This window comes from Prionailurus viverrinus, chromosome A1, assembly GCF_022837055.1.
Source record: "Prionailurus viverrinus isolate Anna chromosome A1, UM_Priviv_1.0, whole genome shotgun sequence".
Taxonomy (NCBI): Eukaryota; Metazoa; Chordata; class Mammalia; order Carnivora; family Felidae; genus Prionailurus; species Prionailurus viverrinus.
Genome location: NC_062561.1, coordinates 141,535,279 through 141,559,879, shown reverse-complemented (window position 1 = coordinate 141,559,879; position 24,601 = coordinate 141,535,279). Strand labels below are relative to the sequence as shown.

Sequence of the window (24,601 nt, the reverse complement as noted above, 5' to 3'; positions counted from 1 at the left end):
TTCAAATGACTGAGAAGCCATCGAAGGCTTCCCATGCTGAGCTAAAGGCCCTGACCCAACAGATGCCTAATGCTCCTTTTATGGCTGAGTGCAGTAATGTTTGCACGCCATCTGGATGGAGACATTATGACATAGCAGAGACTATGAAACTGCCTGTGAGAAATGGGGTTTTCCAGAACAAAAGGAATGATTCTTCGCAGGTGGCTGATGTTGGGTGCGGTGTCTCCTCTTGCCTAATCTCAAGCAGCCTGCTTATTTGACCTCTCTATACATCCACCACTAGAGAGAATATTGTCATTGTCCCAGAATTTTACTGGAAAAGCTGGGAAGATTCTTGAAAGGGAGAGAGAAATCGTGTGGGGGGTCCAGGCAGTGTATCCCTGGTGGGTGGGGGAATATTAGGGCCTGTCCCTGCTCAGGGCTTAATCTTCACATTTACAATGGATTAAGTAAGAAGTAAACTTTCCTTGTTTGGGTGAAGGAGTTTTATTATGCACAAGAGGGAATAAACATACCATGTAAAAAGTAAACGTAACTTGTTTAGGAAAAGGAGTTGTAGCCACGTACAAATGTCAGGGAATAAATAACCAAAGGTTTCTTAGTATTCAGAGCATAAGTATTACTAGCACATGCTTACAGTTAAGTCTGGTAAAAACTAAGCATTTTCAAGATAATGGCGTCCGAACCGTGTGTCTACTGCTAAGACCCTTCTCCAACCCCACTTACTGAATGTGTGCTGATGATTTCTTCAACTGAAATATAAATGACGGGTTTGCTGACTGTCACCACATCTGTGTATTTATCCATATTAAATGTTTCTTCTGGCTCAGGGACATTACAGGCTTCTTTGAAATATTTCCTAACAAAAAAAAAAAAAAACCAAATTCTTAAGACAGGGTGCAAATTTCTGAGGTAAACCAACACTGAGGAACTCATGAATTAGGATTAGGGCTTTGTTCTCCCAAACTGTGGTTGCGTGAGGATTTCTTATAGTATCTTCCAGACTGGCGCCTAGCTATGGAAGCTGAGTCCATGTTTCTGGACGTTGGACCCAGCTCTTCAGACAGGAACGCAGAGAGAAAGAGGGTCCCGGTTCTATTAGTGACTCAGGGTAAGCCAATTACGGGGCAGGTTATTTAAAAAAAATGTTATTTATTTATTTAAAAAAAAATTTTTTTTTCAACGTTTATTTATTTATTTGGGACAGAGAGAGACAGAGTATGAACGGGGGAGGGGCAGAGAGAGAGGGAGACACAGAATCGGAAACAGGCTCCAGGCTCTGAGCCATCAGCCCAGAGCCCGACGCGGGGCTCGAACTCACAGACCGCGAGATCGTGACCTGGCTGAAGTCGGACGCTTAACCGACTGCGCCACCCAGGCGCCCCTAAAAAAATGTTATTTTGAAAGTGGGCCCCTGAAATTTAAACACAAAAGTCGAGGCTGATAATCTTTGATCTAAGAATCAAATCATTCTAGAGAAAATAATCTGAAAAGCAATTCATCAAATGTGCTACTTTACATAGCACAAACTCCTGGGACTAATAATCCTTCAGAGCTTCTGTTGCCAACCTGACAGAAATTCGAGTTAAGCCTACTCTACTCCCAGTTGATCCAAACAACGGTTGCTGGCCAAGGGAAAGACTGTTAAGGCTAGACACACAAATACATACAAGGTCCCATTCCTCCAGTAGTCAGAGTCTAACAAGTCTGCTCTTTCAACAACAGCAAATTTAGAGAGATCAAGAAAGGCAGGTGCTCTGATCATGGTTTAGGAATGATCCTTTGTACAGGTAGAGAAGGTATTTTCGTCTATAATGTAGTAAATTTTTGTACATCTGAAATTATCCTTGGTTTATCTCCTAAGGTACCCAAGGCTTATACACCAGAAAAGACCTCTACCTTCTCAGCCCAAGGCTGAAGAGGTTAAATGGCAAACAGCCATGTTGGTGGGGGGGGGGGGGGGGGGGGAAGAACATGTTTCCAGGTGACAGCTGGTCTTTCTACGCTTTGACATTGACACTTTTAACAGGTTGCTGAGCAACACATAGGATAAATACAAGTGTTAGAGGAAAAAGTATGAATTTTAAGGAAGTGAGGAGGGACTTTGGTTGGCTTTCTTTTTGAAGAGCTGGAACCATAGATATTTGATAACAATAATCTGAGAAGAAAGGAAGTAAAGGGAAGCTGTAATAGCAGATAAGGATATGCAACAAATAGTACTTTATTCATCCGTGAGAAGAACTAAAATTAGCAGCTTGAGAAATCAAAACTTCCTGTAGTAAGAGGATTTGGAGGGAGTTTTCTCACAAGAGGTCACAATTCTTTTTCTCTGTTTTTTTTTAATGTTTATTTATTTTTGTGAGAGAAAGAACATGAGCGGGGAAGGGGCAGAGACAGAGGGAGACACAGACTCCAACGCAGGCTCCAGGTTCCGAGTTGTCAGTACAGAGCCTGACGTGGGGCTTGAACTCACAAACCGTGAAATCATGACCTGAGCCAAAGTCGGATGCTTAACCAACTGAGCCACCCAGGCTCCCAAGAGGCTACAATTCTAAAGAGAGAACAGTGATCATGAACTACCTGTGAGTAGATAAATCACTAATCCAGAGGAAACTGAGGAATGGGAAATGAATTTTCCAAGTGAGGAGTCAAAGAGTCCATATTTGTGTCTTATTTCTATGACCTACTACCAATCGAATGGCAACAAGAGAAAAAACAAATGCCAAGTTGAACATGCTTCCTTGGAGAGCTCAGGGTGAGTACATCTTCCCACCAGACTCACTCCTAAAATGTACCCACAGAAAGAATAGGGATGTAATTTGGAAATACATATCAAGTCAATGACATTAAGTCTTACACGGCTAAGAGAGGTTTGAGAATAGGACATATTCATATACAATCCACAAGAAATATAAAAGCTGGATTTTCCTGGCTTTTTGAAAACCAAATACTCCATTTCCTACTAAAGTGTTTGATGCAGATAAGCAGGTTCTTTCTCACTGGACACATTCTTTAAAACAAACAAACAAAAAACTCAAAAACTATCTTCTTAAGTTCAATGAAGAAGACATCAGCCATTCTGACTTTTATTCTAAGTACTATCAGCCTGCAGCATACCAGGAAAAATAAACATTTCGTTTTGTCCACAGCAGAAATCAAACATCTGGGGATGACTCAGTATGGCAGGGGTACTGGGTACAGGGGTGGGACGGGGAGCCCCAGACATAAGTACCCCTCCTCTTTCCCCACAGAGCCAACCAGAAAAAATGCACGCCACCACCGGAGGCTCCCGTCCCTCACCCCCAACTCCAGTTCTGTGTACAGAACACACATTATTCTTGTTCATCATCTTCCAAGTTTCTCCACAGGCCATGAGCCCTCTCACCTGAACTCATGATAGGTCTCTGATAAATAATTGTTCATAGATGAGAGATGCTCATTTTCTCCTTCAAACAGCTTATTGGAGGCTGCATGCTGAAGAACCTTGGCCACCGATCCCAAATTTCTCCTTTGGTCGGAAGTTATCTGACCTCCGGCTGTCATGTCGATGATATCAAAGCCGTCAGGAGCTACGATAGCTGGGTTCATGTACCGATAGTACAGGAGGTTTCCAACAATCTGGGGTAATGCAGAGGAAAAGACTATTTTTAAGAGAAAAAACTCAAGAGCTTTAGATTCCTTTAAACTGAAGTCAGTATTTACTGACATTTCCCAAGAAAGATCATTTTCTGATCTGAATCCTATAAAGGAGTTAGGTAAAGGGAGTGAACAGAATCACCCATTACTAGTATAGTTAACAAAATTATTTTTGGTGAGAAATAGAATTGATTAGACCATACTGCCCCAAAGTGCTCTAAATGCAGAATGTCAATAATGTGTAAGATCTCCAAAGTAAACTCAGCATAATCAATAATCTTGACAGTCATTAAAAACAGAAGACCTGTAACTTTTTACACACAGGTATACAGGAGATAAAAAAAAAAAATCTCACAAAATGGTATGCTGGTAATTTTGGCTGACACCCCCAGGGGAGGCTAGGGTGAGATGACCCTTGAAAATCTACCTTTAATAGTTCATCTTCTGTGGCGTCAGGAAATTTCTCATGGATCGAATTCTTCAGTACTTTGGCTATATACCTCAATCCATAACTACATGTAAAACAGATGACAAAAGAAAATAATGGAAAAAAGGCTAAGTGAGGAAGAAATGCATAGCAGTTGTTCCTGTCAACTAAAGCTGAGCAGTGGTCTTAAAAAATTAAACATAAAATGAGATGGTAACAGAATCACAGGACCTTCACCGATGATAGTAACTGAGCGTCCCCTCTTTAGAGAACAGTTGTGCACTTAAAATGCAAACACAAGCAATCTTTTAAAGTAGTCAAACAGTATCAGGGAACACTCCTCTCTTTACTGCCATGATTTCTTTTACATAGCATTTCAAGAACTGTCAGTGAAGAATGTTTACGTTGCTACATGTACAACTTACGGTAGTAGATCTCGGGAAGAAATGATAGATTTCAGGACTTTGTCCGTGACCCTTCTCAGGTTCTCAATGGATGCCTCCAGTTTATTTTTCACTTCTGGGTATGTCAGAGCTTGTTCTGTGGTCACATCATAAGGCAGCTTGCTGAAAACACAACAAGGGCCTTCGATTAATTGGGGCCTTGGAATAAGCATTTGTGTCCTTGCCAAGCTGTTTCTGCTATCAAGCTTTGTACAGTGAAGCGGACTCTACCCACTCAGGGGAGGCCCTACATGCCCAGACAGTCCCTCTGTCACTAGTGGATCAGGGGGACTTCAGGCTCCCTCTTGGGGCTCTTGTGGCAAAATAACGGGCGACTCAAATGATATAAACCTAACTTTCTATCTCTTCAATTACAAAAAAGCGGTATGTTCCTTACAGAAAAAAAAATGCATATAGGCAAACAACAATACCAACCTAGAGACAACCATTTTCCACATCCTGATGCATAGCTTTCTAGGTACTACTGTATAATTCTGGGTATGTGGGCCTTCCATACGCCTGGGTATAATGGAGTTGGTGCCTAGGCATATCCCACACAGATCCTGTGTGTGTGTGTGTGTGTGTGTGTGTGTGTGTGTGTGTACATACACATGTATATATATTTTATAGAAAGTGGGTTATTTTACCCACCTGCAACTGAAAACTATACAAGCATTTTTCCATACTGATAAAAATATATCATTATTCCAAACAGTTATTAGTCTACTATGTGTTATACAAACATTTATTTAACAAATTCCTCAAAGCTAAATATTTTGACTTTCCCCAACTTTTTGCTGTTACAGACAGTGCGTGAGAACCATCCATGTAATTCTCTGTGCGTATCTGAACTATTGCACAAGGCATCCTTTTGCAGAAAATAAAAAGCCGGGATTGCTTAGATCTACAAACTACCACCCAGAATAAGCCCATTCCACCTGGCTTATTAATGCTTACGCAGGCAAGCCACTCACTTGGGAGTTGTGAAACAGTGCATATCATCAGGTGAGGAGGTGTGCCATTTCTAGGTCTAGGTTTAGAAACACACGACGAAGAACCAAGGCAGAGAATTACAGAAATTGTGGCTTTGGGGCTCAACTGGTACTGAAATGTGAAAATACCATGCAAAAAACCAAGATGAGTCCAAGAATGTGGCCTGCATGGATATGTTAAAGGGAGTAACATCTTGAATTGAAAACTGACTCTGGATAGTACATTTTGTTTTTTTTAAAACTTTTTTAAAAAAGCTTTTATTTATTTTGAGAGAGAGAGCATGAGCAGTGGCTGGGGACTGGGGGGAGGAGGGGTGGAGGGTGGCAGAGAGAGAGAGAGAATCCAAAGCAGGCTCTGCAGTGTGAACATAGAGCCTGATGTGGGGCTCAAACCCATAAACTGTGGGATCATGACCTAAGCCGGAACCAAGAGCTGGACACTTAACCGACTGAGCCACCCGGGTGCCCCTAAATTTTGTTCTTTTCACAGAGTTTAGAGTATATATAATAACCATGTAAAAATGGTAATAAAACACGACTGCAAAACCAACATCTTCCGGCCTCAGTTACCTGGCTTCTCCAGTCTGTGTTTCTAGTTGGTTCACCCAAGCCTTGTACACCTCTACGGGGTTTGTGTTGATGGTCAGGGACTTGTCATCGAGGATCTCTTTCACTACGGGAGCCAGGAGCTGGCGCAGGGTGTTCTGTCCACGGGCCCCCCTGTTGAAGCTCACAACCATCTTGATGACGGTGGGGTTCCCAGTCACTATGTCCTGTACCTGATCCACCTTTGACCTAAAACAAGCCCAGACCAAAACAAGTGGTTTGCCTCTATGTACAGAGTTTTCAACAGTGTATGGTCCCTCTGGCAAGCAAGGACTTGCTCCATGAAAATCAAAGATGGTGTGGTTTAAAAGGAAGCGATCATTTCTGATACGTGTGTTCCTTATTTGAGGGACTCAAGCACTTAAAACCTAAGTGCTCAGCCTCAATTTCAGTCTAGAAGGCAGGAAGGAACTGAAAGTGGACCAACACTAAGAAGAATACAGGGTACCACTGTGCAAGTATTATGTCCCGTCTAGTTATCAAATTTCAAAAACAACTTTCTTGATTCAATGAACTCCGCTTCTTCGAATCCCAAATTGACTGCGGGGCAGCTTCTGGCTGAGACTATGTCACATGGCTGAGAGAGCTTTTCTCGACTGCTGACTGCCAACTCCCGTGAGCGTCCCTTCTCCTCCTCCCTTTCACCTCTGTGCAACCTCTGACGCTCCCGCACGACCACTGGCCCCCTCTGTACCCCCTTTTCCTTTACAGTCTCATAGAGCTGCATTCCGGTTCTTACCTTACTCAGTCATTCCCTCTTTTTCCTTTGCTGCTCCGCTTCCCACATTTTAACTGTTCCCACTCATGTCTTTCTCCATGATCTATCCTCAGACCTCACTCATACGTGCAACTTCAATTACCATCTCTTTGGAAATTGTCCTCTGAGCCCAGTGAGTAATCCACTTCTCCTTCCTGGGAGTTGGGTCTTCAATTTCCAGTTTTCTGCTGAGCATTTTCACCCATAAATTCTATACCTGTAGCTCATATTGCTCTAACACTCCCAACTACACCTTTTTCCTTCTGACTCCCCCATTTTTCTGACCTGGGCAGCTATAATCTATTCTATTCATACACAGCAGCAGAACAATTCTTGTAAAAACCCAAAGCGGCTGGGTCAATACCCCACTCAAAGGCCTTTCACACCTTCACAGGAAGTAAAACAGCGCGTTGCACTCAGGCCTACACTCAGCGACTCCCATGATCTGGCCCAACCTATCCTTTTAGCTCCACCTCCCAGTCATCTGGGTTAAATAGCATCTTGGCTAGATTGATCCTACTGGCTTTCTTGGACTTTGGCCCGTGCTGTTTCTGTCAGCGGTGTGCCTTATTTCCCTTTTCCACTTTTTCTTATAAAAAACTATAGATATACTTCAAGGATTTGGATCAATGACTTCTTCTTCCACAAAATCTTTATTGAGTAACCTAATTTAAGTGGAGTTTTCCTTATGTATGTATGTATATATTTATTACTTCTTAATTTGAGGACCGATGACACACAATGTTAGTTTCAGGTATACAACTTCGTGTTCTGACAAGTTTATATGTTATGCTAGGTGTACCACAAGCGTAGCAGCCATCTGTCCTGTCACATCACTATTACAATACCATTTGTAACTGGAACTTTTCTTTCTATCCCTCTGATCTGTTACACGATATGGATCATTCATTAGTACTTATTTATTTCAGTGCACACATTCCCATATATTTCTCATGTTGGTTCACAGATACCCTGAGGGCAGAGGTTCCTAGCTAATATGCTTCAGAGATCTGTAGGAAATAGTATAGCTTAAGGTATTAAGAAGCCAGGAAGGCAGTTTAGGTTCTAGCTAGTTGCTAAGGGCATTTTCAATTTTTTTTTTTTTTTTTTGCCCACTTAGTATAGATATCCACATTTTTTTCCTTACCTTAACTGAATCTGAAATCAGCGAAAAGCAGTTTAATTCCAGTAAGAGAAGTATAAAAAGACTATTTGGCAGAGATTGTTACCCCCATCTGTTTATAACTTTATTACTCACAGAATTTTAATTAAGTTAAATTTTTTTTCACTGACTTTCAAAAACCTTTTGATTTTCAAGTTGTTGCATACTTGCAAAATCAAAAGTTAATTTAGCAGTAAAAAAAGGTATCACTGGTGGGAGAAAGCTGTACATGAATGTATCTATAGTGATGTAGAAATTTCTTAAGGAATTTGATACACTTTAATATGTATGAGTCATTTCTGAGAATAATTTAAATATTATTTTAGCAAATAATGATAATCTAAAATGATCTATTCATTAATATCTTTACATATATATTTATATACCTACTTTATTTCTTCCTCCAGAGCTGTCTTAAAAAGCTTGAGGAGTAGATATTCTTCTCGCTGATTGGAGGCATAATTGTATAGTGTGAAAATAACAGTATCCATAAATTTAGTTGACTTGTTCTGTGGCATCTGGAAAATCAGCTTAGCCAGATATAAAGGATTGGTCTAAAAGAAAAGAGAGAAGAGAGACAAAGTCCCCCCCCCAAAAACTGTATGTTAATATATTATTAAAGCAGAAAGGAGTACCCAATTCCCTGCCCTTCAGTAATTTAATACGCATAAAGCCTCTAGTGGAGTATCTGACACAAAATAATACTTTAAAAGGTATCAGCTAATATCGATACCACAGGAAGTTATATTAGAAAGCTACAACAGGATTTATTTATTTAATGAAATACAACTGTGTGCACTTTATACTGTTAACCATTTCAAGTCACATATTAATATTTATTATAGAGACACAGAAGAGAGAGGGGGTGGAAAACAGAATCTTGTATCCGAAGATACTGGCAGACTATTCCAGAAGGACTGCTGAATGAATAGAAGGAAATACATCCCATATTCTGAGTCTAGAAAAAGGGTATGTTTGCATGTAGAGACAGTGGGATGGTCATGATGTTTTCCAAGGAGAGAGAAGGTAGGAGTGAGGTAGGGAGGCTGAAGAGAAGGGTGAAGGTCAGGACAGTTGATAGACGAAAAGCAGAAGAAAGTGACAGGGGGTAAAAAAGATACCTTAGAACTCAAGAATTAAAAAAAGAAAATTGATGTGGAGTTCTGAGGGCTCGGCTCAGGGTGGAGCTCCTGAGATAACAATAACAGACTTCGGGTTATATGGGTTTTCTCCAACAGCTACACCAGCCCGGTGGAAGTTAGAGGAGAAAAACTATTATTTAGGCAAGAGAGGAAAATATTCATGCAAAGAAAGTAAATATCCTACCCTTCACCTTCTTTCCGATGAGAAAAGAAACTTTTCCATACATGGAAACTCGTGTTCACTTAATACACCCAAGCAGTTTTGCTTCGAAGTTTTTAAGAAAACACAAATTCTCGTTTACTTTACTACTAAATTTACTTTCAAGCTCAATAATTATTGGCTGAAATTTTCTGAAGCAGTAGCTGAGGACGTTTTTCTTTACAGTGCTACAGTGATTCTTTTCCCACACTAAGCATGGGATTATGAGAAAGGAAACTCACTCTAAAGCTAAAGAATCCTACTCCTCGTTCCTCCCAGATGACCTGAAAGTTTTACATTTAGGCTCATACTGAAGAGGCAAACTCAACAATCTCTATATTAGCTGTCCTGTGCTTTGGCTAAGAATTCTTGCCAAGGCAGTAACCAAAGGCCAAATCCAGACCACTTGCTTTTATACAGTTTCCTCAATGATCTTGGGCTAATGTCTCCAAAGGAGAGAGAGGAAAAGTAAAGAAAAATACACGGTTTCAAGAGACACTTCCCTTTGTACAACTGAACGGGCATGCTCTGGGACTATCAGTTTTGGGTTGTTTGGGGAATCCAACTTGGTGGGAATATTCTCAATATGTTCCTGTGCTTTTTACCCTTTCTATTAGTGGGTCTCTACTTATGGAACAGGGTAAAAAATAGAAGTCTTAGGCCAATGACTACTTCCACTTTCCTTATGACACAATATCTATCAAAATCTAACATTACAAGCTGAATCCTAAAGAAGCCTCATACATTTGGGAGGTTCATGGATATCAAAAAGAATAAATGTCAAAGATTAAATTTCCAAGTGGTGCATGACTAGTCTTCTAATTTAGGTAGACAAAAACCCTTCCTTTCTGGGATGGTTGCTGGTGTTAATTAAGCAATGGATTCCTGGAACAATACCGTTTTAACATTTTCTGTATGCTGCCACATTGTGGCCGTCTGTGGCACTACACTTGCTTTACAATCTATTATTCCAGGTAGACTTCTCAACCCTGCTAAAGTTAACATAACTTCTCTCCTTAGGGCAAACCACACTTCATTCATGGTTTGAGTAATGTGTTCTCTGTATACCACCTGCCAGAGCCATCCTCAGGCAAAGATTCAGGCACCTCCAGGCCTTGAGGGAATCACCATCACAAGCAGAAGCAGCCACACAAAGGGATACCCGACTCAGGCAAGTCGGGCTGATTGAACTTTTGGGGGAAAGATTTCCTGCCCAAGGGGAGGCTTTGTTTATCACTAGCGCTTACTCAGTTTCCTTGGGACTAAGTGGATGAGCTAGTAGGGTAGATGAGGTGAATGAGGGATTAACCAAAACAATAGCTGGTCTACCACAGTCCAACCACAAGCAGCTCAGCTGATTAGCTTTCACCTGCACCCTGGAAGCAGTAGAGAATTACGGTTCATTTACATCAGAGTAATGGCATGAAAATAATGAAATAAAAAAGATACCCTATTTCCCTAATCCAAACTCTCTGGCTCTTTTCTTGCATGAAGGGCAAGCTGGTACAGGTCAAGATCCATTTTTCACATACTTTTTTTTCATGGCTGACAGCATCTACTTATGTTATTATTAGGTGTATACGGTTTCTGAAGATAACTATAATATAATGTCACGAAAACAGGGGCTCCAAAGTCAAACTGACTGGTTTCCAATACCCTTGCTTTGCCCTCTGCCAGCTGTGTCTCAGTTTTCTCACACATAATAGGGGAATAACAATAATTACTATTTTCTGATGGTTCCCAGGGTTGTAGTAAGAATTACATGGGATAATGAATGCCAAACATCCCAGAACGACACGTGGTACTTAGTAGGCGCTCAAAACATGTCAGCTACCACAACTTTAGCACGGGGGAAATTGCACTGTAAACCATAAAACTTAGAGTGATCCAAAACATATCGATCCAAAACTTAGAGTAAAAGCAAATGTTCTCACCTGTAAAAGATAAAACAGCTGCTGATAAGTTTCTAGTGTTTTTCTCCTCTCCTTACTTAAACTTTTAATTCCCTGGCTGTCAGTGTTATTCAGTATTTGCATTTCTCCATGTTTTTTCTTATTCAGCTTTGTTCTGTGTGAAATTACATCCTGGAAGAAAAAATTATGAAAGGACTACTTTTTACTATGGTATTCTTTATCTCCTTCCTTCATACACATCCTGAAACACATAGTTGGAAAGACTGATTTTCCACATTTCATTCATGAAGAAACAAAGGACTGAGAATGTTAAGGAAATCCAGCTCACAGGTGAGTTTGGCTTTTACAATATTTGTTCTCCAAAGCTGCACTTATTTGCTTTTAAGATGTAATATAGGCATCAATACATTTCATTAAGGAGAGAACGGTGTTTCCAACAAATGATTCTGGGATAACTGGACATTCACATTTAAAAGAAAGAAGTCAGACCCCTACCTCACACCATAAACAAAATTAACTCACAAGACATCAAAGAACTAAATGCAGCAGCTAAAACTATTTGAAAGAAAACCTAGGCATAAATCTTTGTTCCCCCTGGATCAGGCAATGGTTTCTTAGTTAGGATACCAAAAGTACTAGTGACAAAAGAAAAAAAGATAAATTGGAGTTCATGAAAAGTAAAACCTTTATGCTTCAAAGGACACTATTAATAAAAAGACAACTCACAGAAGGGGAGAAAATATTGGCAAATTATGCATCGAAAAAGGGATACAGGGGCGCCTGGGTGGCTCAATCGGTTAGGCGGCCGACTTCACCTCAGGTCATGATCTCACGGTCCGTGAGTTCGAGCCCCGCGTCGGGCTCTGTGCTGACAGCTCAGAGCCTGGAGCCTGCTTCCGATTCTGAGTCTCCCTCTCTCTGACCCTACCCCGTTCATGCTCTGTCTCTCTCTGTCCCAAAAATAAATAAACGTTAAAAAAAAAAATTAAAAAAAAAAAAAGAAAAAGGGATACAAAGAAGTCTTGCATCTCAAAAAAAAAAAAAAACAACCCCCAAAAAACCCCAGTCCAATCAAAAATGGGCAAAAGATTTGAATAGACATTTTCTCAATTCATACCTTGTTGGTAGGAGTGTAAACTATAGCCACTTAGAAAATATTTTGGCAGTTTTTTGAAAGTAAACACAGAATTACCATACAACCCAGCAATTCCACTCTCAGGTGTATATCCAAGAGAACAGAAAACATACGTTCACACAAAAACATGTATATGAATGCTCAGTTATTCATAATACCCCTTAAGGGGAAATAACTCAAATGTTCATTAACTGATGAATGGATAGACAAAATGTGGTAGAGCCACACAATGGAATTTTGTCAATAAAATGGAACGAAGTACTGATTCATGCTAAAACATGGGTGAACCTTAAAAACACTGTATCAAGTCAAAGAAGTAGGTCACAACAGACCAGATACTGTGTGATTCTATTCATTTGAATTATCAACAACAGGCCAATCTATTGAGATAGAAAATAGATTAACGGTTGCTCTGCTATAGGGGAGAATAGGTAATAACCATTAATGAATACAGGTGTAATTTTTTTTTGTAACTGAAATGATATTCACATATGATAAAATGCACACACTATCTGAGAACATTTTCTCTGGGGTTTCTTTTTGGGGTGAATGTTTTAGAATTATGGAAATTACGGTTGCACAGTTTTTTGAATATACTAAACACCATTAAAGTGTACACTTTGAAAGAATGAATTAGATCTACAACTATAAAAGCACTTGCAAGAAAATACGCGAGGCAGAGATTAGAGACAGAAGTGAGAGGAATCCCCTAAATCTTTAACAAAGTTTTTGTCAGTCGTGCTCCTTTAACCATTTACAGAGAATCTTGGAAAAGGGATGGCTGCAAATATCGTCAAGAGGTCCCTTCAGGCTATTGTGTCCCTTTCAGATGTTTCAAGAGTCACGAACAAGAGTAGAACTTTTAGAAAAGGGTCTGTCACACATTTTTACGGGGATCCACTGCAGAAAATACAACTTACATCTTTCGCTGGGAAACACACAGTCACGTGCACACACACACGCACTACGAAATACTTAGCCATACTACTGGGATACACTCTGGTACCTTCAATTTGCTTTTATTCTATTCTTTTTTAAGGACTGCTGATGTGACTCACTAAATTGATTTCATGACCCACCAAGGGCACATGACTCACATGAACGCCACTGCTCTAGAATGCCTCCTCTGCCACATAACAATGGGTCACTGTTCCACAGAACAGGTGGCAATAAAGCTGTTTTTCCTAAATGTTCTTCCATCTGCTTCCCCGAGCTCTTAGCCCAGCCTCCATGTGAGGAGCTGATCTGCGGCCAGCATTAGGATGCTTGACTGAGGGGGGCACTCCAGGAATTTCAGGCAATAAAAAGCTTTGTTGTGCATGTTCTGCTGGTCATCTAGCATCCCTGGCCTCTGTCCACCAAATACCAGTAGGGACCCTAGTCATTTTCACAGTCAAAAATGTGCCTGCCACCATTTCCAATTGGCCCTGGGGGCGAGAACCACTGTCAGCTTTTGTGTACAGGCTCTAAATCTGCTTACCTCCTAGCACCCCATTCTCCCACTCCGTTCTCCCTGGTTCAGTCACACGTGGGAAAAAGCCCTTGGAGCTCTGAGATAAATAAGATGGTTCTATATGGTGATATCCACTGCCCTCCAGGTCTGTGGTTTTATTCTTTGCCATTCTCAGCTTAGGGAAAACCTGGACTTCATCACTTAACGTCTGTCCTCTTAATTGCTCATATGCGGAAAGAGGGGGATTTGATTTGCATTTCCATGAAATTTTTTAGAAAGGCAACATTGTCACCTTCATTTCACAGACATATAAAATACTTCAGGATTCAAAAGGAAGTGTGCTTAGCACCAGATGGAGGTTAAGAGGAAGTCTAGGCAGGCAGCTGCCTGACATCCTTATTGACAGCAAGTCTTAAAACATCACCAGAAGAAGTCTGGTTTAGAGTTTCAGACAACCCAGCTCTCTTGTCTTCAAGTAACTGGCGAGGTATAGACCATTGAATTCCCTCAAATACATGGAATAAACACATGATCTTGGTTTTAAATACATGGCAGAAAAAAAAAACAACTTGCTATTTAACTCTCCCTCCAATTATTGTCCACTGAGGTAGATCTGGAAACTGAAGACTTCTCGTATGTTCTGATCTCAGAGTCCATCTTTACATCATGGTTTTTGACGTACACACAAGAGGAGAGTGGGCGTGGCAAGCAAGCTCCTGGGCTTCTAGAACTAAATTGCTCTGCATTAGAAATAGAGACCTCTGGCGAGGACAGGACAGGGAGAGTCATCTGGGATGGGAAGCAGGAGTATCAGAGGCTGAGTCCTGAAGGGGAAGGGCGAGGGAGTTAGCAGCTGTGCGGATGGAACAGTATCGGCTGCAGGTCCAAGTGCAGCACCGGCAATAAGCCTTTCTTTCTTCATTCTTTCCGGGGAAACTATGCCTTGCTCAAGACGGCTCTTGTGGCAAGGCAAGTTTTCTTTGGGAAGGTTGAAGAAGGGGCCGAAGGCCAACCCAGAGAGGGGTTCCAAACAGAGTCATATGCTTTTCATTAATAGAAAGTTAATGTCCTCTATTCTTACCAATAAATACTGAACATTTGAAGAATCATGGTTTGAAGGAGCAACAGTATTTATTTAATAACTTGTTCATGACATTCTCTTATTTTCATATTGCCACCATTTTGTCCCTTCCCCTAATAACAGATACCTGCATGCAGGTTATATGCGGTAAAATGAAAAGGTTTATGGAAGTTACAGACTAGTCCAAGGTTTGGGGTTTTGGAGACACGAAAATAGGGGTATCTGCGAAGCCTAGTAAGCTTTGCGACCTTGTGCAGGTTAACCTCTCTAAACCTGTTTCCTAAGTCTATAACACGGGCTTAATAATAGCAGTGTGAGCTGCTGTCAAGATTAAAAACAATATATGGGAAACATTTAGCACATTTTGAGTGAAGAAAACAAGGTTCAGAGAGGTTAAGAAACCTGCCCATGGAAACCTGCTAATATACACAGTGAAATGGTGTAATGAAGCGGTAAAATTAGTCTTCACCTGGGTTTCGGGCAGCTCTGGCCTTCAAGTCTCTTACGATACACCACATTCATCACTGGGAATTTCAGGGATTCAAGATGACTTTTACTTTCGGGGCACCTGGGTGGCTTGGTCATTTAAGTGTCAGACTCCGGCTCAGGTCATGATCTCATGGCTGGTGAGTTTGAGCCCCATGTCGGGCTCTGTGCTGGCAGCTCAGAGCCTGGAGCCTGCTTCGGATTCTATGTCCCCCTCTCTCTCTGACCCTCCCCCACTGGCGTTCAGTCTCGCTCTCAAAAATAAGTAAACATTAAAAAAACTACTTTTAATTTCTATCCAGATTTTCTTTCAGAGTAGTTTGAGTTTATACCCTTCTTCCTCCCTATATCTCTAAGAAACTTCTACCCCAGTTGTTCTGTTTCCATCTACAAGCCAATGTTTTTGCCTAAAACCAATGTTAGCCACTTCACTCATCCACTGACTTTCTGTGATTTCTAGCAGGAATGCCAATTTATCATAAAATTTTATTTTATTTTTTTAAGTTTATTTATTCTGAGAGAAAGAGAGAGAGGGAGTGCATGCTCAAGCATAGGAGGGGCAGAGAAGGAGAATCCAAAGCAGGCTCCACACTGTCGGTGCTGAACTCACTGAACTGCGAGACCATAACCTGAGCTGAAACCAAGAGTCAGACGCTTAACTGTCTGAGCCACCAGGCACCAATTATTTTTTATTTTAGAGAGAGAGAGAGAGAGACAGAGAGAGAGAGAGAGCAAGAGAGCGAGCACGTGCTGGGGAGAGGGGTGGAAGGAGACAGAATTTTTTTTTGTTTTGAGAGACAGAGGGAGGGCACAAATGAGCAAGGGGCAGAGAGAGAGAGAGAAAATCTCTGGAGGGGCAGAGAGAGAGAGAGTGTGAGAGCATGAAGTGGGGCTCACCCAAAGCAGGCTCCAGGTCACATGGAGCAGGGCTCAAGCTCACCCGATGTGGGACTTGAACTCATGAACTGTGAGATCATGCCCTGAGCCGAAGTCAGATATTTAATGACTGAGTCACCCAGTGGTGCCCGAGAGAGAGAGAATCTTAAGCGGGCCCCACTCTCAGCATGGCTCCATCCCCTGACCCTGGGATCATGACTTGAGCCAAAATCAAGAGTCCAAAACTCAAGCAACTGAGCCACCTCGGCACCCCTATTTATTTTTTATTAAGCTCTATGCCCAACTTAGGGCTTGAATTCATGACCTCAAGATGAAGAGTTGCACCCTCTCCTGACTAAGCCAGCCCAGTAAGGAACACCAATTTAAATAAAAAAATTTTTTTTTTTAAATTTTTAGAGAGAGAGCGAGAGAGAGAGAGAATGAACACATGTAAGCAGGGGAGAGCAGAGGGAGAGGGAGGGAGAGAATCTTACAGGAGGCTCTATACTCAGCGTGGAGTTGATGTGGGGCTCAATCACACAAACCCTGGGATTATGACCTGAGCCCAAATCAAGAGTTTGGCGCTTAACCAACTGAGTCACCCAGGTGCCCCCAAGGAATGCCAATTTTAGAAGAATTTTAAGACACATGGTTACTTTGGAGAGCTGGAATTATTCTTTACAAACTAAGCAACTTCCTTTAAAAATATTTTTCCCTGGGGCATCTGAGTGGCTCAGTCGGTTAAGCACCTGACTTCGGCTCAGGTCAGGATCTCACAGTTCGTGTGTTCGAGCCCCATGTCGGGCTTAGTGCTGACAGCTCACAGCCTGGGGCCTGCTTCAGATTCTATGTCTCCCTCTCTCTTGAAAATAAACATCACAGGAGTACTGATGTATAAGGGCACTTGTACCCCAATGTTTACAGCAGCACTCTCAACAATAGCCAAATTATGGAAAGAGCCTAAATGTCCATCAACTGATGAATGGATAAAGAAATTGTGGTTTATATACACAATGGAGTACTACGTGGCAATGAGAAAGAATGAAATATGGCCCTTTGTAGCAACGTGGATGGAACTGGAGAGTGTGATGCTAAGTGAAATAAACCATACAGAGAAAGACAGATACCATATGTGTTCACTCTTATGTGGATCCTGAGAAACTTAACAGAAACCCATGGGGGAGAAGAAGGAAAAAAAAAAAAAGAGGTTAGAGTGGGAGAGAGCCAAACCATAGGAGACTTAAAAACTGAGAACAAACTGAGGGTTGATGGGGGGTGAGAGGGGGGGAGGGTGGGTGATGGTTATCGAGGAGGGCACCTTTTGGGATGAGCGCTGGGTGTTGTATGGAAACCAATTTGACAATAAATTTCATATATTGAAAAAAAATTAAAAAAATAAAATAAATAAATGTAAAAATATTAAGAAAAATAATATTGTGTTTATCATTAAAAAAAAGAAAATAAACATCACAAAAAGTATTTTTTCCTCACTAAAAATATGCTTACTGTTTAAAAATAAAAAAGGATCAATAAGTTAAATTTTACCACCCACCCAAAGAAAAATCATTTTTTCCCTAGCTTTAAGTATATATATATATTTTCCACAACAAATGAAATTGTACTGCTTTAAGTACTACGGTCTTCTCTATTACACTGCACACTCTTCCCCCTGCCCTTGAATTAGGGCCCTGCCTTGGAAAAATTATTTTTTGTGGCTATATAACCTACTGCTGTTCTCTATTGTTTTTGTGTTTGGGTTATTTCCCACTTTTTCACTATTATAAATAAAGCTTCAACAGTACTATTCTTAGCATCAAACTAAAAATGCTACTGTAAGACTAAAGACCATATATTTAATAATCCTTAGTTTTAATTTCCAGTAAGTGATCAATACTTGGCATTTGAAAAGGTAAGTTGAAAAAATAGCTGTTTCACAAAGCTATCAATTAGGATTACCTAAAAGAACAATCTTAAACATTTAAAAAACCTGAAAATTTGCCATGGTTTCATTATCCACATGAATAACAAGCTACATGTTATTTCTACCATTTACTATTTTGCAACTAGCCTTTACTTTAAAAGGCAAGGCATTTCCTGTTTACAACTTTATGGGAATTGGGTAAAACAGTAGTTTAAGGCTATAAAAGGCGTTTTCTGAAGGACCTTCTGGAATATATTACACTTGAAAAATTCTCATGTTTGCCAAACACAAACACATTATTTTTAAAAAGGAGAGGACTACGGTTCTTCCGGATAAAATAATGAAAACAGACTTAATACAGAACACTTACACTATACTTTTTTTAATATTTAGAAAAGAGTATCATTTCCTGTTTTGTAAATTGCTCTACTTTCCTTATCTTTTGTGCACTATTTCACTATTTCTCTGTGAGGGCTGGAGACAAGAGTGGGGTGTTCATGTCCTTTTATCTGCTGGCCTTCTGAGCTGCTCATCTCCCAGTTTTCCAGAACCATAGATTCAATTCAGTGGCAGTGAGCACTCTATGTTTGACGCATGGTAGCTTTCTCAGTGTTTCCAGAAGGTCAGCTCCCTATGCCCCTCTTGACCTATACATTTTCTGAAAACTGATGTGGCACTGGGACAGTGACATGGTAAGAGATCTTACCCTACAAATTTCCATTTCTTGGGTAAAAATGAAACTTTTCACATAGTTTGAGGGAGCTCTGACATTAACAAGTTTCATAAAGATACACAACTGTAGCATTACTTACTTAGAGGCTATTTTGGGGGCCACCCCACTCCGTAGGGACCATTTTGGAAATGTGCAAAGGTTTTTTTTTTTTTTAACACCCTAACAACTCTAAGGGACTGCTGGCTTCTACTGGGTGGGGGCAGGGAGCACTACTGTCCTGCGATTTGTACGACAGTCCTGTGTAAATAACTGTCCCTATTTTGCATGGCTGGATTTTTCGGTGTCCTGCTGGTCATTCATGTAGGTCAAAATTCTGTAATTATTTGAGTCTCAAATCTAATTGCTTTAGGTGAAAGCAAAATACCTCCCCCCAGGTTTAATATATATTGGATTTTCTAGGACTGCAATTCTGTGGGGGAGAACTCCTTGCTTCTTGTGAACTTTGCAAAGAGACGTTTTCCATTTTGGGAGATGAAATCACTACAGTTCCACCTCTCACTGGTATCCAGAGTCTCGTCTGCAGCTATTGGTAGACTGTTCAATCTGTGGTTATTCTGGGAAGAGATCCAAGCCTCAGGCAACTTGAGCACATCTTCTAATTGCATTTGGCCCATGTTTTTTCAGGCCCAAGTCCATGTTTTTATTATACATTACTTTTCTATACTCGTGTAAAGTCTTATTGTGGAGGGACATACGTAACCAGGCTTCATTTCACGTCATTTCATTTCAGAATGGTAAAGAAGCCTTACAAAAGATCTTATCTAGGGGTGGGGCATAAAATGTTGCAGGTCTGAGAACCATGAGAAAAATGGTCCAGGAAGTTGGACCACACATCCTGGATTCCGAATGAGTTTAGCTGGACAAAGGCATTGTGGGCAAACGTACGTGCCCCTTCTCTCCTCTGAGAGCCAGCAGCCCCACAGATTGCACTGACCTCCAGCGTGATCCTGTTCTTCACCAAGAGCCCAATCTTGAGGTCCATCAGGTTTAGGTCTTTCTCCAGCTGTTGATTGCCTCTGATCTTGGTCACGACTTCTTCCCTTAATCGTGCTACTTCCAGCTCCTCCTGGAAATCTAAGTTACTTTGGTCCAACAGGTGTACAAATTTTCGGATCACTGTTAGTGGTGGGTTTTCGGAGCCAACTGCGGGGAAAGGAACAAGCTGTTTTAATTAGGCATGTTTGGAATTACCATCGGTCGTGGGGAAATCAGGTATCTCAATACAGCAGTAGTAGAAAGACACAGCGGCGGAAGCACTTGGGTCTCTGGAAGGACTTATTCTTCCCAGGTTAAATCTGGACAAGGAAACTGATCATATAAATGAGTGCACACCACTGATGTCATCTGGCCTTACTATTTTCTAGTTATCTAATTCTCATTTATCGGCCTTCTTGCATCCTGCTTCCAGGATTCTCCACCGAGAAGAAAGTTCTATCTATCCGTGCCTTATTGATGAGAAACGTGAGAAAGAATGTTAACTAAGTTATCACTGAGAGCTGGGGGCTGAGCCAGATAAGGGATTTGTGTGTTTGCAACAGGAAACGGAAAGTTTCCTCTCAGCCCAGAAGACCATGGGGGAAGAAGCAGGAACTAGGTGAAAGGTGAATTAGAAACAGTCAATGAGGGGAGACCTGTAAGGCCACTCGGGAGCCCATGGAGTGACAAGCGGAACACACGTTCTATGTTAGAAATTGAAATCTGGTCCTTGTCCTTTGAGCATGGACCAAGAGTGGGCACCGAGAACCTGGGAGACCAGCCTCAACTGTTCAGAGGGGTGTCTGAAGTTTAAAACTGTTTCTCCTCAGTGCTTTGAACATGAATTATAATTAAATCCCTAGCACTCTAACTTTACAAAAAATGTATTTGTTAAGGCGTTTAGTGAAATCTACTTGGGCAAACTGTATGAATAAACTATCTGGACTTTTAATGATAAGGGAGTACAAGCAACAACACGAAGATGACTTCAAATCAGCCCCGGTGTGGCCACTCTGTCACCACCCTCTCCTTTACACTGAGGCCCTAATCAATTTTCCTTTAACTGCCAGCTTGGTTCTGGGGTGTCTTCACATTCAAAGGAAGGAAAAAAAAAAAAGAGGTAAACCAGCAACACAAATAACTAAGAACATGAACCTCACATGAACTAAATCTAGACACCATCACTATCAGCATTTTGCCGCTTCTGATGGGCTTTATTGGAGAAATTACCTTGGATCCTGGGACCCCCTTCCTTTCCTGATGCCCAAGGGAATTTATGTTCTACTATTTTTTTTTTTTTAATTTTTTTTTTTAACGTTTATTTATTTTTGAGACAGAGAGGGACAGAGCATGAACGGGGGAGGGTCAGAGAGAGGGAGACACAGAACGCAAAACAGGCTCCAGGCCCTGAGCTGTCAGCACGGAGCCCGACGCAGGGCTCGAACTCACGGACCGCGAGATCGTGACCTGAGCCGAAGTTGGCCGCTTAACCGACTGAGCCACCCAGGCGCCCCTCTGTTCTACTATTTCTAACAAAGGTGTTGCTAGTGACATAGCTGTATCAGAAAAAGCCTGAGAGATGCTCCAGAGCTCATGTAGGTAGCTAAAGTGGGAGAACGTGAGCCATCTCATTTGGTCTCAAGTTCTCTCTTCTTGCTCCTAATGACCTTCTATCTCTGTATGTGCTAACAAACTTGTTAGAAATGAATATTACAGCTTTACTAATTATTATGGCTCAAATTTAAGATTTCGTCGGTCAATAGTAGGCTTGTGACATCTTCATGCTGGCAATCACTTTGGGGTACTTTAATTGCAGGTAATCACCTACCTTCTTAGTCAGCACTTACAGGCCATATCACAGCTGCAGCAACCTCTAAGCCTGAGTGTATTCAATGCCTCTCTGGGGGGAATGGGTGAAAATGGATAATGAGAGACTAATAAAAATGGCTTTCTTCTTTCAGATTAAAAATGCCTTAGTCTTATAAAGATGCTGAATTGAGAAAGAAATGAAAATTTGCATTTCAGTTACCACAAAACCACTCTATTTGCAGGCGGGGCGGGGCGGGGCGGGGAGAGAGACACACAGAATCTGAAGCAGGCTCCAGGTTTTGAGCTGCTAGCACAGAGGCTGACGCCGGGCTCGAACTCACAAACTGTGAGATCATGACCCGAGCCTAAGTTGGATGTGCTCAACCAACTGAGCCACTGAGACGCCCCTAAGAGCAAGTTTAAGGCAGGCCAGGCTAAGCTGTGATGTTCTGTAGGGTAGGTGTGTTCAATGTCCTTTTGGCTTAGGATATTGTCAACTCATGATGAGTTTATCCAGACGTAACTCTACCCTTAGTGGAGGAAGATTTATGCTCCCAACTTACCCAGTGTTTTGTAATCATCTCTGGCCTTGTTCGCTCTCACTAGTGACTGTATTTTCACAATTTCATTTTTCTGCAAAAGAATGAGATCAGTCATGATCTTCTGGAGGTCCATCTACTCCACGATTGTCGAATTCAGAACTAGTCAAGAACTGACAGTATTAAACAAACCAACCAACCAATCAACCCAGAAGTGACAGTATTTAAGAAGAGACACTATTTAGAATAGACAGCATTTAGATGTGGTGTGTTCACTATTTTTTGCATTTTCTTTGAAGAAAGGGTCAGATATGTTAGCTAAAAGTATCAACAAGGTTGTATAGGACTGTTTATAAAGAGATCTAAAGGGGAAAATAATTTTAGCCCCAAATTTAGATGATCTAATCTATGTTCACATATCCATTCTTTCAAGATCCTGAAAAAATTCCTCCTGTGGGCTTCTTCACTGGTTACCAGTTATAAAAACTTTATAAGCAGTGTTCGAAAATACTTGACTGGAATCTTCTCTCTTTAGCATTACTAGCCCACAGCCGTTTCTTCTCACACATTTCCTATTCAGTCTTCACTAGTGAAGTCTCACTCTGAACATGAATTCTTAATTCAAAGAAGAAAAAAAAGCTTCCAAATATTACCATATTGAGTTCTAAGACCTATTGTTTTCTCCTACTGTTCATTTCCACCCTTTAGCTCTGGACTTGCTGTTAAAAAGTATGTTAGGTTACTGATGTATGGTTTGCAACTATCCATCCAGCTAAGTCACAATTGAGGTTTTAAAACTTGAGCCACAGGCAGCTGGGGAGACATGAAAGTATCACTTAGCCAAATTAAAAGGTTTGGTGTGTGTGTTAAGACAAAAGGGAGCAAGTGGATGAAAAATATTTAAGAAAACATTTCATTTTCTGTTTCTGGACAAAATATTCTATTTAATACAAAGACTAGACAGGAACACTGTGCAAACAGCATGTACAATATACCAACAGCCTTCCACGTGGCTTCTCTTCTAAAAAACATTTCCACCACTTAATAAAACTCATTCAATGCTAAGCATTCATTTAATTCATTCTAAGGATGAAAATCCACTCTTGTGTGTCTTACATGATCTCTGAAATACTGTAGTCGTGAAAGGTAATTCCTTCGTGCTGTCACCATCCGGAACCAGGACTGGATCTAAAAATGAGTTAGAGACATTGAGGCAATTACTAAAAACACCTTTAATGTCTTTTCATGCAGCCTAAGGATAATACTGATATTCTGGTAAATTTAGAAGCCCACCAAATAATACTCAAAGCCTAATCTTTTTTTTTTTAATGTTTATTTATTTTTGAAAGAGACAGAGAGACAGAGAGAGAGAAAGTGTGAGCAGGGGAGAGGCAGAGAGAGATGGAGACACAGAATATGAATCAGGCTCCAGGCTCTGAGATGTCAGCACAGAGCCCGATGCAGAGCTTGAACTCATGAACAGCAAGATTCTGATCCCGAGCTAAAGTCGGATGCTCAAGGCTGAGCAAAGCCTGATCTTTTTTTTTTTTTTTAATTTTTTTTAATGTTGATTTATTTTTGAGACAGAGACAGAGCATGAGCACGGGAGGGGCAGAGAGAGAGGGAGACACAGAATCCGAAACAGATTCTAGCCTCTGAGTTGTCAGCACAGAGCTCGACCCAGGGCAAGAACCCACGAACTGTGAGATCATGACGTGAGCTGAAGTTGGAGGCTTAACCAACTGAGCCACCCAGGCGCCCCAGCAAAGCCTAATCTTAACCTCCTACTTCTTTAATTGCTTTTTCTTCTAGGGGTTCAAAGTATTTTATACCTTATGATGAGGAAGATAATTTAGCTTTGTATCACTGTGCTTTAATCTCAGTAAATAAAAACCAAGAGCTCAAGGCATTTTGCTGAGAGTTGCAATGGGACAGGGAACCAAAAATAAAGGCCAGGGTTTCATTCCCTTAAATGCATCCAGTATCCTTTAGCTGTTTATGGGTAACAGGTCTAGAGTTCTCATGAGGGACCGACAGGGACCTATAGCTCTCCCAGAGAACAGCCACGCATTCCACAGCAAGCACAGCACAGCACTGAGAAGCACAATGGATCTGGATGATGTCTGTCTTCTCAGTTTAAAAGGTCTTTTAATTAACCTCATGTGACTCCTATCTCTCTCTAGCCTTGCTATTCCGAATCTCATCTGGATTTCCATGTTGTCTGCAAGTTCAGTTCTGCCAATCCTTTGGTTTTCAGCACTGGGGAGTGGGCACCCCAGTGCCTTTTCTTTCTTGAAACTGAGAGCCATCAGCTTG

The 24,601-nt window shown here is 41.1% G+C and overlaps 1 protein-coding gene across 3 annotated transcripts in view; it reads right to left on the bottom strand.

Moving 5' to 3' along the window:
• Positions 1-24,601, bottom strand: part of IQGAP2 (IQ motif containing GTPase activating protein 2) — a 298,358-nt gene that overhangs the window by 28,909 nt on the left and 244,848 nt on the right. For all 3 annotated transcript variants that reach the window (XM_047859837.1, XM_047859848.1, XM_047859856.1), the window contains 10 exons: positions 23,402-23,473; positions 22,310-22,379; positions 19,897-20,105; positions 11,299-11,448; positions 8,414-8,577; positions 6,069-6,293; positions 4,489-4,629; positions 4,064-4,148; positions 3,386-3,618; positions 727-859 (listed from right to left, as the gene is read on the bottom strand). In XM_047859837.1, coding sequence (XP_047715793.1) covers positions 727-859; positions 3,386-3,618; positions 4,064-4,148; positions 4,489-4,629; positions 6,069-6,293; positions 8,414-8,577; positions 11,299-11,448; positions 19,897-20,105; positions 22,310-22,379; positions 23,402-23,473 — 1,482 coding nt within the window. The remainder of the gene's footprint in view (positions 1-726; positions 860-3,385; positions 3,619-4,063; positions 4,149-4,488; positions 4,630-6,068; positions 6,294-8,413; positions 8,578-11,298; positions 11,449-19,896; positions 20,106-22,309; positions 22,380-23,401; positions 23,474-24,601) is intronic.